At 48.5% G+C, this 14,100-nt stretch overlaps 1 protein-coding gene across 4 annotated transcripts; it reads right to left on the reverse strand.

Annotated features, from left to right (window-relative positions):
* Nucleotides 1-845: 845 nt before the first annotated feature.
* LOC110553701 (sialic acid-binding Ig-like lectin 5) lies at nt 846-10,359 on the reverse strand. 4 transcript variants are annotated; one of them, XM_060380463.1, is made up of 11 exons: nt 10,156-10,359; nt 9,728-10,093; nt 9,294-9,572; nt 9,070-9,117; nt 6,227-6,478; nt 5,841-6,143; nt 5,462-5,561; nt 4,130-4,247; nt 2,831-3,048; nt 2,541-2,731; nt 1,998-2,130 (listed from the first exon to the last, which is right to left on the reverse strand). In XM_060380463.1, the coding sequence occupies exons 1-10, from the start codon at nt 10,190-10,192 to the stop codon at nt 2,560-2,562; spliced, it is 1,893 nt and encodes a 630-aa protein (XP_060236446.1). In that variant the 5' UTR covers nt 10,193-10,359; the 3' UTR covers nt 1,998-2,130; nt 2,541-2,559. The 4 variants fall into 4 exon arrangements, with proteins under 4 accessions (XP_060236455.1, XP_021501451.1, XP_060236446.1 ...); XM_060380472.1 differs by lacking the exon at nt 2,541-2,731 and having other exon boundaries at nt 846-2,130; nt 2,878-3,048; nt 10,156-10,356; XM_060380486.1 differs by lacking the exon at nt 1,998-2,130 and having other exon boundaries at nt 2,593-2,731; nt 2,878-3,048; nt 10,156-10,357.
* Nucleotides 10,360-14,100: the final 3,741 nt, after the last annotated feature.

Below are 14,100 nucleotides of genomic sequence, written 5' to 3' on the forward strand. Positions count from 1 at the left end.
ATAGTACTGGCCTTAAAAAAAAAAAAGTAGCTGGGTGGCACACGCCTTTAATCCCAACATTCCGAAGGCAGAGACATGTGGATTACTAGGAGTTCGAGGACAGCCTGGTCTACAAGGCGAGTTCCATAGCAGCCAGGGCTACACAGAGAAACCCTTTCCTAAAACAAACAAATAACAACAACAAAATGAAGTGGTAAAATGACACCTATAATATTGACACCAGAATACTCTTAGATCAGTGCCTTATTCAGCTGCCATCAGAGAATATTCCTTCTACAGCAGGCGGGGACAAATACAGAGACCCACAGCCAGACAGTGCAGACAGGGAGAAACCTTGAAACACACAGCTCTAAGTGGGATGTCTCCATCAAATTTCTCCCCTCACATCTCGATGAACCCTGCAGAAGAGGAGGTGGAAAGAGTGTAAGAGCCAGAGGGGATGGAGAATACCAGAACAAAGTCCTCTAAATGAACTGAGCAAATCTCATATAAGCTCACGGAAACCGAAGCAGCAATCATAGGGCCTACATGAGTCTGCAGGAGGTCCTCTGCATATATACTGCAGATTTCAGTTCAGTGTTTTTTATGGAACTCCTGAATGTGTGAATACTCCTTGGTCTTGGGCTTTATCTTGGGTTCTTTTCTTTTGTTGGTTTGGCTTGTACAACTTTGAAGTTATTGTTTTTCTTTTTATCTTGTTGTATTTTATTTGGTTATGTTTTGTTGTTACCTTTTAGAAGCCTCTTTTTTTTTTCTAATGAGAGACAAAAACGGAGTGAATTGGGATGGGAAGAGAGGTAGAGAGGAGCTGAGAGGAGGAGAGTAATAACTGAAATCAGGATACATTGTGTGAGAAGAGAATCTATTTCCAATAAATCGCAAAAAGCAAACAAGCAAGAATCCAGTTCTAATGCCAAAGATGAGTTTTCCTGTTTTTAAGCTTTGTGCTAATAACATAATACACTAGAGACCCTGTGTCTGGATTATATCACTCAGTGTTACATTTGCAAAACTCACACATGTACAAGATGCTATTTTTCCATCCCATAAACATTATGTAACTTGTTTGTCTGTCTTACTTCTGATGGGCATTGGGTGCATTTCACTGTTTTTATAGGACTTGAGATCAAACACATTAGGGTCTCAGACGTACTAGGCAACCCTTCCACTGCTGAGCTTTATCCCCAATCCTTCCCTGAACGCGCTGCGTAGGCCTGATGAGCAGCTGCATCTTGCGGTTGTGAGCAGAACTCCTGCACAGTTTGGTAGTTATTTATCTTTCATTGACAAGCAATGACTGATCACCTTTCTGCTTGCTGGCCAGTCACCTATGCTATTTTTTACTGGATTGTCTGCTGTTTTTAGTGATTTGTGGAAGGTCTTTATATATTAGCTTTATGCCCTGTGATTGATAACCTTGCTGGATACAGTAGTCTGGGATCTACATGGCATCTGTGTGATCTTTCAGAGACTGCAGAACATCCAGTCTGAGTCCAATCTGCGATACATGTAGCTGTCACATTGTCATACTTCAAAACAGAATCACTTTAAGAATTAACATACGTTCTTAAAAATATGCAAGTAAAATCCAAGTGTGCAATGAAGTCGGAATGTCCCTCCTTCTGCTGAGGCAACATAAAGCATCACAATCAACAATAAACACTACATTTTCTTCTCGACACAGCGCACGAATATGACCCTACTTTACAGAGGAGGAAGAGAGGGCACAGAGAGGGAAGGTGGCTTCTGTGGGGTAATACTGAATCTGGACTCAAACCCAGGACTCTCTATGGCCTTCATTCCTTCTGAGACTCCCTTCTTCCCCTTCATAGACTTTGGCTTAGAGGCCACTGATATCAGTCTCCCCCTAAAACTCGCTGTCCCCAGCCATGCTTTCCTGGGACTCCAGCCGTGCTGGGGCTCATGGGGCAAGGAAGGTCAGCACTTGTGGATCTTGATCTCTGCGTAATCAGACTTGATGGACTGCTCGTTCTGTGGCTGCCGGGGCCGCAGGCTTTGGAAGGAGAGGGAGGCATAGTAGAGTTCAAGCTCATCCTTCAGGGTGAGTGGGGCTGTGTCAAGGCGCGGCTGTTCTTTCTGGTTCTGTGACCCTGATGCATTCAGGTGACCCTGGAACCAGATTGGAGAAGGGCATCAGTCAGGCCTTTGCAGATGGCAGCAAGAATCACCAAAGGAACTCAGAACTTGGCCACGGATTTGTTCATTTGTCTACTTCACATGCATTTCCTTAGTGCCTACTCCACGCTTTCATGCTTTCGCCTTAGCTTTAATGATGCATGAACATATGAATATGTGTCCATGCCCTACATTGCCCAGGTATGTGCCTATGTGCACATACACCTGCATACACAGCACTCGTGATCAAATCCAGGGCTTTGCACATGATAGTCAAGGGTTCTAATAATGTGCAGCACCGTCCCCAGCTGGTGTCAATCTTACAGTCTCACTAAGTCCTCACAACTTCGTCCTTTCCCATTTTATGGATATGAACATAGTCTGATTCAAGTTAAATAACTCACAAAAGATAGCACCAGACTGTCAAGAAGCCAGATGTGTCATGCCAGCAATCCCACCACTTGGGGATGGGGGGGGGTGAAGGAGGGCTTTAGAAGGAAGATGGTGTCTGGGCCAACCTCTGGCTCCATGGTGAGTTCCAGAACAAGCTGGGCTACACCGAGACCCTGTCCCCAAAAACCTAAAGAAGTAAAATCTTAAAAAAAAAAAATTAAAACTTTATGTAATTGTAATCTGATGAGTAGAATCAAGGAGCCTGAATTAGACCCCCCGCCCCCCGTGAGGCTCTCAGTACGTGGGAGAGCAGGGACACATCTGCCTGTCAGAGGCGGGCATCTTAACTGATGCATGGACGATGGTTAAGGCTCCACTCAAGGACAGATCAGGAAACCCAGGGAGTTTGAATGTCATTCTGTAGGTCTTGATGTTGAACACGCGGCACAGGTATTGTGAGGGAGCATCGGGGATGATGCGCTGTGGGAACAGATGCCCTAGGTCTGAAAGGCCGAGGACCTCCAATTAAGAAAAATGTGAACACATCATCAATAACTTTTACATTTGGTTATTGGTAATAAATTTGAATCACAGTCATTTGGATGTGTGGTCTGGAATGAAATTTGATATTATGTGTTTCTGCTTTTTAATGTGACTAATGAAGATTTTATGTTATACAAACAGCCAACAGTCTTTTTCTTTACTTTTTTAAAAATCTTTAAAACTAAGCGTCTAAGTATCCCCAATTGTCCTGGAACTCCCCACGTAACCCAAGTGCCTCAAACTTTACATTTTTCTTCTTCGTTCTTCTCAAGCACCAGGAATATAGGCATGTGCCATCAAGCCTGACATCCTGTTGTCTCTGTCTCTGCCTCTCTTTCTCCCTGTGTCTCTTCTTGTCTGTCTCTCTCTTTCTTTCCCCCTCTCTCCTCCCCTAGTGGGGTTGGAACAACAAAAAAAAAACCTCTACGAAAAATTAGTCACATCACACTTAAACTCCAGCAAGCACCTCACCTCCGAGCCACACCCATTACCAAGTGCCCTACCCCTGGGCCACAAGCCCAGCCCATCACTGCTGTATTTTACACATTTCATCTCTAACCACACCTTCTTTTTCCCACTGGTAGATCCAGGCAAGTGCTGCACCACTGGACCACACTCCTAGCTCTCTTACCACTGCTGATTGTATAAGGATCTCCCAAGTTACTCTGGCAGACCCTCAACTTCCCAGGTTGCTGGCTTTGTACTCTCCATCCTCCTGCCTCAGCCTCCTGAGTGCTGAGGCCTGCCCCACCATGCCCAGCCTGACATTCGATTTCTGTTTGACAACACATCTTTGGATGGTAAGGACCAAGCAGGACTCAATAGCTGTGTTTGGAATTCCTGCGCTGATGAGGCCAGTGCTGAGGCCCAGGAAAATGCTGTGAAGGCTTAGCAGGTAGTAGCTGCGTTGGAAAGTGCCTTGCTGACAGGAACAATGGGCAGGAGACAGAGGTGGGGGCAAGAGCCAGGTCTGCAGCCTGCAGTAGGAAAGTTTGATGCTGGGGCGACATTTGAGGAAGCAGAAGCTCAGTTTTGATGTGCTGGGCTGTCCGGGTACCTGGGTGGGGGAGCTCACGGAGACACTGGGCAGAATCACGCTTCCGCCATTTACGGCAGGAGGGTTGTTCTCGATGCCTGCTACTTTCAAGGCTGATTTCTTCCTGAGGACCTTCACTCTGGAGAAAGAGATCAGGGTTTTCAGCTCAGCTGGATGGATTTTGGGACCAGGAAAGACCAAGTACAGAGTCCATGTACTTGGGCTGCTCTGTGAGTTGAAGATCCTCAGCGGACAACCATGTTAGGCTCTCGTCTGCAAGCATAGCAGAGTGTCGTTAGTAGTGTCAGAGGTTGGCTCTCTCTCATGGTGTGGCCAGGCATTGGCTGGACATTCCTTCAACCTCTGGTCTGTCTCTATCCCGCACATCTTGCAGGCAGGGTAAATTTTGGGTAGAAGGTTTTGTGGGTGGGTTGGTGTTTCCCTCCCTCCACTAGGAGTCCTGTCTGGTTAGAGGGTGTCCTCTTTGGACTTCATGTCCCCCTATCCTAGGGGTCTCAGCTAGAGTCACCCCCATATCGTCTCAGGAGCCTACCCTGTTGCAGGTCTCCAGCTTGTCTCAGAGATGCCCATGGTTTTTCTTCTCTCAGAGCCTAACATAGTTGTCCACTGAGAGGCTCACCAAGCAACAGATTGAAACAGATGCTGAGACTCACAGCCAAACCCTGGGCAGAGCACAGTCAGCCTATGGAAGAGTGAGGAGAAGGACCGAAGGATTCAAAGGGGACAGGAGCTCCACAGGAAGACCAACAAGGACAACTAAACTGGGCTCAGGGGGGCGGGGCTTGCCAGATACTGAAGTTCCAACCAAGGACCTTGTATGCACTGAACCTGTGCCCCCTACACATGTGTACCCAATGGATATCTTGGTCTTCATGTGGGTTCCCTAGTAATGGGACCTGACATAGTCAGGGACAGCGGGAGCATGCTTTTCAATAATTTCCTTCTAATGGGGCTGCTTTGCCAGGCCACTGAGGAAGAGGATGCCTTCAGTCCTGATATGACTTTGATATGCTGGTACCCCTCTTTTCTGAGGGGTAAGGGAGGGAAGAGGAAAAGAGGGAAGGATGGCAGGACCAGGAGGAGAGGAGGAAGGAGGCTCTGATTAGGATGTAAAGTAAATAAATACATTGATTAAAAATAGAAATAATAATAATAATACAAACCAAAACCAAAAAGATCTTCAGTGGATAGGACTGCATGATTTGAACAGACCCTGTACTTGTCCAAGGAGATTTCTGCTAACCCTGGATCGTCATCTCACTGGGCTGAGTTTTAGAGATCCTTTGACCATTCCACAATCATTACATTACACCAAATGAGACCACCACTCACATGAAGAAGATGAGGCAGAGGCAGACAGCGAGCAAAACCATGAGACCAGCTCCCCAAAGGGCCCCCTGGACCAATCCTCCACTACTGGTTTCAGGTTTGTCTGCCAAAAGAAGAGACTCCAAGTGATGAAAAGTCTTCCTCCCAAACAGGCATCTTAGCGTCCTTACTTGTGAGAACGTCCACTTCCGTCCTGGTCTAGGTCCTTTCTGCCTAGACCAGTTGTGTGTGACAACAGCTTCGTGTCCCCCAAACCTCCTACCAAGCCAGCAGATATGAAATCATGAACTCTAGCCCCATTTTAACCGAGTCAGCACCATTTTGCTCACTCCCAATGTCTTCTACGATTTAGACAGAAATCATTCCTTTTTCCACATCTTACCCTTTGTGACCTCTTTACTTGGCAGCAGCAAGATAGTGGCGCCCTGCACCCCATTGTCATTCCAAGCTTCACAGCTGAGTCTACGGTCAGCCCTGAATTCCATGGAGAGGCTCAGGGAGCTGTTGGCCCATGGTCCTGTGGAGCTGGAGGTGACCTTGAAGGAGGCATTGCTGCTGTTCCCCTCCAGCAGCCCCTCCCCCAGCCGCCAGCGCAGGGACGGGGGAGGCCAGGCCCTGGAGGAGCAGCTGCAGTGCAGGCCCTCAGCCTCCCAGAAGCAGGAGGGTCCCAGGAGCTGGAGAAGGCCTGCGGAGTAGAACACAAAGAGATCAGAGGGGTTTCCTAGGCTGTGGTCACAATGCCACATCCCTCATCAACTCCCAACTCACTCCTTACGCTGAGGCTCACAGAGGCCACCTGGGTACCCAGCAGGTTCTGAGCTTGGCAGACGTATTTTCCACCGTCCTCCAACTCCACCCGAGGCAGATGCAGCTCCTCAGGGGTGGAGAGCGGGAGGTACTTCTGGGGCAGGTGTTTCCAGCTCAGCGTGGCAGGGGGATTGCTGTCCGACACACAGACCAGGCGCAGGGACTCACTCTCTTGGATTTGCAGAGTTGAGTCACTGTGCAGGACCTTAGGTTCTGAGAAGGCAGAGAGAAGGCTGAACCTTGTCGCAGAGGACATTCCACCTTTCTCCTCCTTTTATCACATTTGTATCTCCTCTTCTTACCATGTCTATCTTTTCTTTTCTTCTTGCTGATGGCCTCACACCATAAAGAGTGAAGACAGACAGAATCTTTTACAAGTATGAGAAAATCAGAACGACCCTGGGCCCCACTCGTCCCTCCTGGCGTTTGTCAGCTCAGACGCCATGCTTGTGCTGTCCCTTCTATCTCTCAAGAACACTAAGGCCTGACTCAGTGAGCCTGACAGCTGCGTCCCAGGAGCTCACAGTCCTGGCAACAGGTACCCAAAGCAGGTATGGCACAGCACGGTAACGGTAACTGGTTTTATGGTGGAGCTGTCCTAAAGGCCCAGAGAGATTCCAGGAGGAGGAAGGCTGAGGGGGGACTGGAAGGACAGGGGAGCTGTCCGGGGAGAATGCCACAATGTTCTGTCCACGGTGAGACAAAATAACCCTTTGCTAGCCAAAGGACACTGAAGAGTCCCTTCCCCTGGCCATCGGCTGCCTCCTTAACAGAAAGCTTGTTTCAGATGACTTTGGAAACTGCCACAGACCAATCAGTACAGCTTATTGTTATTATGTTTTATGAGAGAGGTTCTCCCATACACCCCAGGCAGCCTCAAATTCACTCTACAGATGAGGGTGACTGAATTTCTGAGCCTCCTGCCTCTACCTCTCCAGTGTTGGATTACAGGGCGCAATTACCATGCTTGGTTTATGCAATGCTAGGGACTCAGCCCCAGGCCTCTGGTACGCTAGGAGAACACAAAACCAACTGAGCCACACCTACAGCTCACAAATGATACTTGAACACCGTAAAAGAGACTGGGTTTCTTGAGAGAATGATAATGTGAAGGAAAATGACAGTGACTTCCCGTATGACATCAAGGAGGGTGGGTCTGTTTGTTAAGGAGAGGAAGACGTTGTTCCTGGAAATATGAATAAGGCAAAGTCCATGTTGTGCAATTTGACAGCGTGTGTGTGAAATACAAAGGACCCTCTGTTCTGGAAGTCTCTTCCTCAGGAAGCAACTTTGTAGACATTGTCACAAATGTAGAGAGTTTTCATGTAAGCCATTTATTGAACAGAAAACAAGTAATGTCAGTGCTCTGTCAAGAGAGAAGTAGGTAAATATGTAATCGTATCATCGGAAAACCATGGAGCTGCTACTATGTGTGAGTAAGGAAGTCTCCAAGAAAGCTAAGTTTGGGGCGGGGGAGTGTGGTTAATTCAGTCACTTGCACTTGACTGTCACATGCATCATGGCAGAGTGAATTTGACCATGGAGGAACCATAAGGATAAGTAAGAATTAAGTTTGTAGGAAGAAACAAGATATGAGACTTTAGGCAAGCTCAGACACCTAGGGCAGGCTTTATTCAGTGCCAGAGGGTGTCTCCAGATTGGGCCACACAGTGATCAGGGAGCAGGGTTCAGAAACAGTGACCAGAGTTCATTAGGAGGCAGGAAAGGAGGAAGAGGGGTGTTAGAAGAACATAGGGAAGTTAGCTGCTTTTCTTAGACTAGCTGTTTTGAAACTGCAGGGTCTGTCGTCTCCTTTTACAACAGTGTGTCTGGAGTATGATCAGCTATTTGCTTCTGCAATCCCCGTACAGCTGGCCTCCTGCAACTTTAAGTTAAGTTTAGGGCCTTGACTTTTGTGGGGAGTTAGTTTCTTTAGGAACCTCATTAACAAGGGTCTAGGGTTAGCTCAGTGGCATAGTTCCAGCCTGTGTGTAAAAAAAATATGTTTCTTTCTCACCCTAGTGTGTGTGTGTGTGTGTGTGTGTGTGTGTGTGTGTGTGTGTGTGTGTTTAAGTGTGCATGCAAGAATATCTGTGATGGTCAACTAAGACAGGAGAATATTAGACACCAAGAACCAAGTTTTATATGGCCAGAATTATATTGTACTAAAATCCATATTTTTGAGCCTGACCACCAATATAATGGAGATGCCTTGGGAGATAATTAAGGTAGATGAGGCCACAGGATAGAGGTTCCAAAGGTGGAATTAATGAGCTATAAGAAGACGGCAGAGTGCTTGTGCGGTCTGTTTCTGCCACTTAGAGACAGGAGTGGGGAGAAGACCATCTATAGCCCAGGCAGGGCGCCATCACCAGGCGTCCACCAAGTGGACGGGCACCTAGAACTGGAGCTCCTGCACTTCAGAGCTGAAGAATCCATTTCTGCTGTGTAAGTCACCCTCTCGATCATGTTACAGAGGCTGAGGCATAATAAGACACACCTCACACTTTGAGTTTGACAAAATCAGCTCACAGAGAAGAAGGAAGCTGGGAAGCAGGCAGGACTCAGGTGCTGGGGTGGGCAGGTTGGGGAGGAAGACGAAGTCCTGACACTGAAGCCTGTGCCTTGAGAAAGACGGAGGCCGGAGGCGGGAGGCCGTCAGGAAGAGTGCAGCGAGTGGAGGAAGGGAGCGAGTGAGGACACCACACCACCCCTTCCCCATCTGCCTAAGCTCCAGATCACCTGCATATCTCCTTAGGAGGCAGTCCCCGCACCCATCCCAGGGAAGAGAGATTTAGCCCTACCTGAATCATCTCCCCTGGACACCCTGATGGTCAGCTTCTGTGGAGCATCTGGGCAGACAGACATGGCGGTTTTCTTTTCAGAGAGGAAGCAGCTGCTGCCACTCACCCCAGCACTCTTTTCTTCTTCCACACTTTCAGGACCCATCACCCAGTTCTACTCCCCTCCACCACACATGCCTAACAGCCCTTCCCCAGGGACCCGGGTTTCCTGGCCTGGTACTCACAGGCAACACTGAGCTGTTCAGTCTTCTCCACAGTCAAACCAGCTCCTGGGAAGGTCACCTGACAGGTGAGGTTGGCGCCGTGGTCCTGGGGCCTGGGTGTGAGGTTCAGCTCTGAGGAGAGGGTGGTTCTGTGGCCCAGGGAGGTGATGGCAGATGACATCCAGGAAAAGATGGGGGGTGTCCCCCGCTCACAGGCCCAAGGCAGAGAGCAGATCAGTTGGGTAGACTTTCCAGACACCAGGGAGGTTGTGACTTGGAATTTAGGGATCTTAGTCAGAGCTGGACAGAGACAGAGAGAGACACAAGACTTGGTGAGGATCACTGTGGGTGACTATTTCAAGCCTGGCTCCCCCACCAACCAGCCTCATTATTTGGTCTACAGAGCACCCGGAGGCTTTAGAACAAGGACCCCCACATATCCACTCAATACATACCTATCACATTTACAGAGAGCGTCTTCTGTAGAAAACTGTACTTCATAGAACCACTTCCTTCCACCCTGAAGAAGTACACTCCTGTGTCACCTTTCTGTGCATCTCTGATGTCCAGGGAGCAATTACGGGTGTCTTGGCCACCCACAAGATGGAATCGACCTTGAACTTTCTTCAGTACTGAGCGAGCTGGGTTGTTGGTAGCCACTGGAGAGTCTTTGTTTGCATTGGCTCCATTCTGGAACCAATAGCCAAAGACGGAACCACTGGAGGGGTACTGAGCTTGGCAGGACACAAAGATGCACAAGCCCTCCTGCACCGTCACTGAAGTAGTCACCGAGAGCTCATATTCCTGCTGAGCCAGGGACCCTGCAAAGAAAGGAGGGTTATCTTGGTGCTGTCCCACCAGGCCTGTCCCTGTCCCTACTCACCTGCCCACAGCAGGGGCAGCAGGAGTGGCCACAGCATCACACAGTGAAAGGCCCTAGGCTCCCGTGGGTGGCCAGAGAAAGAAAACTTGGTCAGTCTGAAGTGGATCCTTGGGGCAAGAGCCACAGGCTTCAGTGTCGTAGGACTAGAAGACTTCCTACTGATCTAGTCTAGGAATGAAGACAGAGAGTGACTGACCACAGAGAAGGAACTTTCCACCCACAGGTTATCAGAGCTATCAGGGCCCTTGGAGAACAAACACTTCCACTTTCCATGTGTGGCCTCATGGGAGCCACAGCCAGTGAGAAGGACCCACCCCTCCTCTCCTGAGCCCTGGGTAGCATTTGCTTCTCATCCGTCTTTATTGAGAGTTGATGGTCAGAGACACGGCTCAGCAGGTAAAGGCGCGAGCCGCTCAGCCTGATGACCCACACTGTGGAAACAATGAACCAGCTCTCAAAAGTTGCCCTTTGACATCCTCCCCACTTGTGCATGGTGGCACCCTGGTACCATGGCAGGCATGCACGCGCATATGCAGAAAAATAAGTTTAATGAAGTTTTCTTTAGTGTGTGAAGAAGAGGAGGAGATTGGGTCACTAATTGCTTAAATCAATTTCCTGTTGCTGTCATCAACTATCCGGACAAAAGCAACTTAAGGAAATAATGGTGCGTTTTGGCTCAGAGTTGGAGGTTCCAGCCCACTGTGGTGGGGTCGTCGTGACTGCAGGAGCGTGCAACAGCTGGCCGCATTGCAGCTTTGGTCAGGAAGCTGGATGCAGATGAAAGAAAGACTGTTCTCAGCTCCCTGGTCTAGGACCCCAACTGATGGAATGGTGCCACCAAAATTGGGTGGGTTTTCTCACTGCCATTAACCTAACCATGATACTCACCCACTGCCATGCCAGGTGAGTTCCAGGGGAGTCTAGATCTAGATCTCAAGATGGCAATAGAGGTTACCCATCACACACACACACACACACACACACACACACACACACACACACACACAGGACATTCACATGAGGACATGGGGAGAAGACTCCATCTGCAGGCCAAAGAGAGAGAGGCCTCAGGAGGGATCTCTTGTAAAGATGTTGATCTAGAACTTCCTGGAAGTGCTGAGGAAAAGTAAACATGTTGAAGCTGTTAAGTCTCTCTCTCTCTCTGCATGTGTGTGTGTGTGTATGTGTGTGTGTGTGTGTTAGTCAGGGTTCTCTAAAGAAACAGAACTGGTTGAATATAATAGTTGTTGAATAAAATAGTTGTCTCACACTGGAGAGGCCAAGAATCTGGACGCTGATAGTTCACAAGCTGACGTCTCAGCAGCCTCAGTCTGGCGCTGAATGTCTGGAGAATGCCTAGAGAGCTACTGGCCCTCAGTCTATACTGCACGCTTGAAGAAACTGGTTCCACTATCGGTGAAGGAATGAAGCAGCTGCGTGTCGCTATTGGGAGAGCTCCTGTTTCACATAGAGATGGATGAGCCCGTGATTTCCCACCACTGCCTCACACTGTGGGTCTCGGTGGATAGATGAGTTCTGAAGACTCTCCTCCCAGTAAGGGATGTGTGAAGTGGATACAGACGCTCCTCTTCTATTTTTTTTCCTCACCCCCAAGGCCCAGACCAACTGACGCTGTCAACACATGCTCGAGTCCTCTTTGCGTGTCTCTGGCATTACTTCTCAGGTGTATCACTGTGCTTAGAGAGAGGAGAAGGAGGTGAGTCAATGACATCTCTCTGCCAGTCACCCTGCAGCGTCCTGACCAGTAGGTGGAGACATGTACCCATACTCCCTCTATAACAAACAGGCCAATGGCCCCTTCTCAGTAAGCAGGGAGAGAATGTGAGCATCAGGTAGTTTAGAAACAGCAGCAGACCATTCTATTTGTCTTCTTAGCAGTTACCGTGAACGCTGACATTATCATGATCCCATCATAAGACAGAAGAATTTGGGGCTGTTTCTGCTCAATCTGATTTTTTATTACTTTAAATTTTTTTTTTTCAAGAGGAACCTTATGGGCTCCTGTTGTCTACAACCTATACCCAGACACTTTCTTTTAAAGAAAAATGATTTATTTTTATTTAAATGTATGTGTGTGGATTGGCATAAGTTTATGTGTACCACACGTGTGTCTGGTAACTTGTACATGCCAGAAAAGTACATCAGATTTGCCCGAACTTGAGCTATAAGGAGCTGTGAATCACTTGATCTGGGTACTGGGAACTGAACTCAGGACCTGTACAAGAGCAGCAAGTACCCTCAATCACCGAACCATCCTTCTTCAACTCTCAGCAATTCCAAAAGACTTCTTCCCCAGGCCCGGAGGTGTCCAGACTGTTTGATCCACTCACTTGAATCCCAGCATCGTTCTCGCCCCTGGCCTCCTGCACTGGTCAGCACCTGAAACATCCATTCTCCTCCTCTGCACCTCATCACTTGCGACTAACAGACCCAGTTCTGCGCCCTCCTCGGCGCCTCTTCTCAGCCGCCTCTCTTCCCAGCTTGCTTGTTTCTTCCTCCTCATCTCCCTGACTCTGAGTGGTGAAGGGTTTGGGGCACTTTCTGCGCATTCTCCTTTTGTTTGTGGTTTTATCCACTTGAAGGTCTTAAGCTGGAGAGTGCCCAGATTCTGTCCCGTGTGGAACCATCTCTTGACTCCAGATTTGGATATCTCGCCTTGATCTCCACATGAATGTCTCAGAAGCTCCTCATTCTTGTAAGAACCAAAGTGGAGGTGACCCACTTATAAGGCTGAGCATGTCAGTCACTGACAACTGAGTTCCTTAAGTTACCCAGAGAGGCCACAGTAGTAGCGTCTGTGATTTTTATGATCACCTTGCCAACTGTAGACAGCTAGGGAGTCTTTGATGTCTCTAACATCTGTGAGGTGGAGACACCGAGCTGTCTTGGTTCAATGCCCTCAGGTAGGCTTCTGCTTGATGGTGTTGCATCAATTTGTTCAGAGTCTGAGCTCCCACCCTGATCCATCAATGGGACCATGGACTATGTTGTTTTAGAGACAAAAATCTCACTATTTAGCTTCAATGAGCCTAAAAGCTACAGGCCTAGTGCCTGACCTCATGAGCATTAACTGCAAAGTGTATTCAGAACTGGCACAGACAAGCTCTGAAGCACTTTACAGATGACAAAGTGGTAGAGGGCAAGGATGGAGAGGGGCTGGGTCCTCGCTGGGTTATGGGGCATAAATGACATCGTGAAAAGCAGACCCAGTGTGATGGCTATTTTTGGTTGTCATCTTGACACACCTGGAAAGAGAGAAACTCACTTGACGATTGCCTCCATCAGTTTGGCCAATGTGGGGGGGAGGTGTCATGTGATTGTTAGTTACTAGGGGAGGATCTACCTCATGGTGGGCAGTCTCATCCTTAGGCAGCTTGAAGGGCTCTCTAACTGGCTCCAGCATTGCAAACATGGCGCTGACAGCATTTGCTCTTTTCCTTTCCTTTCCCTTGCTAAAAACCGTTAGATTACATTCCTAAAGCTACCCCCAAGGTTCATTCCCTTATTTGGCCACTGACTCATTCCTGAGACTAGACACACAGGGATAGCATCCAAATTTGTTAGTTGGCTACACTGGCTGGCCTGTCCAATCAGGACTTACCAACTCACCCTAGCATAGATTCCCCGTTTCCTTTTTAAAAACACAAACAAAAACAACAAAACAGAACAACCCTCCTCTGCTTTTTGCTGCCTGCCTTTGCCTGACCCAGAGGCCCTCCATCCCCACTTGCCCATCCAGGGTAATAAATCTCCTCTGTGCTGGGAATTTGGTGTCTGGGTATGTGCTGTACCGACTACAGTCTCCCCATCCCAACCTTTACATGGGGGGATCTGGGCTGTATACAGAAGAAAAGCTGAGCAAGCCGGAGGAAGTCAGCAGAAAAGTAAGCCAAAGAAGCGAGCATGGTCACCACTTCAGCTCCC

The sequence above is a fragment of the Meriones unguiculatus genome, chromosome 1, assembly GCF_030254825.1.
Source record: "Meriones unguiculatus strain TT.TT164.6M chromosome 1, Bangor_MerUng_6.1, whole genome shotgun sequence".
NCBI classification, from domain to species: domain Eukaryota; kingdom Metazoa; phylum Chordata; class Mammalia; order Rodentia; family Muridae; genus Meriones; species Meriones unguiculatus.

Coding starts and splice junctions, on each gene's coding strand:
- LOC110553701 (XM_060380463.1), bottom strand. CDS start 10,192: ATGCTGTGGCCACTCCTGCTGCCCCTGCTGTGGGCAG. Junction 10,094..10,155: donor GCTGCCCCTGCTGTGGGCAG/GTGAGTAGGGAC, acceptor CTTTCTTTGCAG/GGTCCCTGGCTCAGCAGGAA. Junction 3,049..4,129: donor CCGTGAGCTCCCCCACCCAG/GTACCCGGACAG, acceptor TCTTAATTGGAG/GTCCTCGGCCTTTCAGACCT.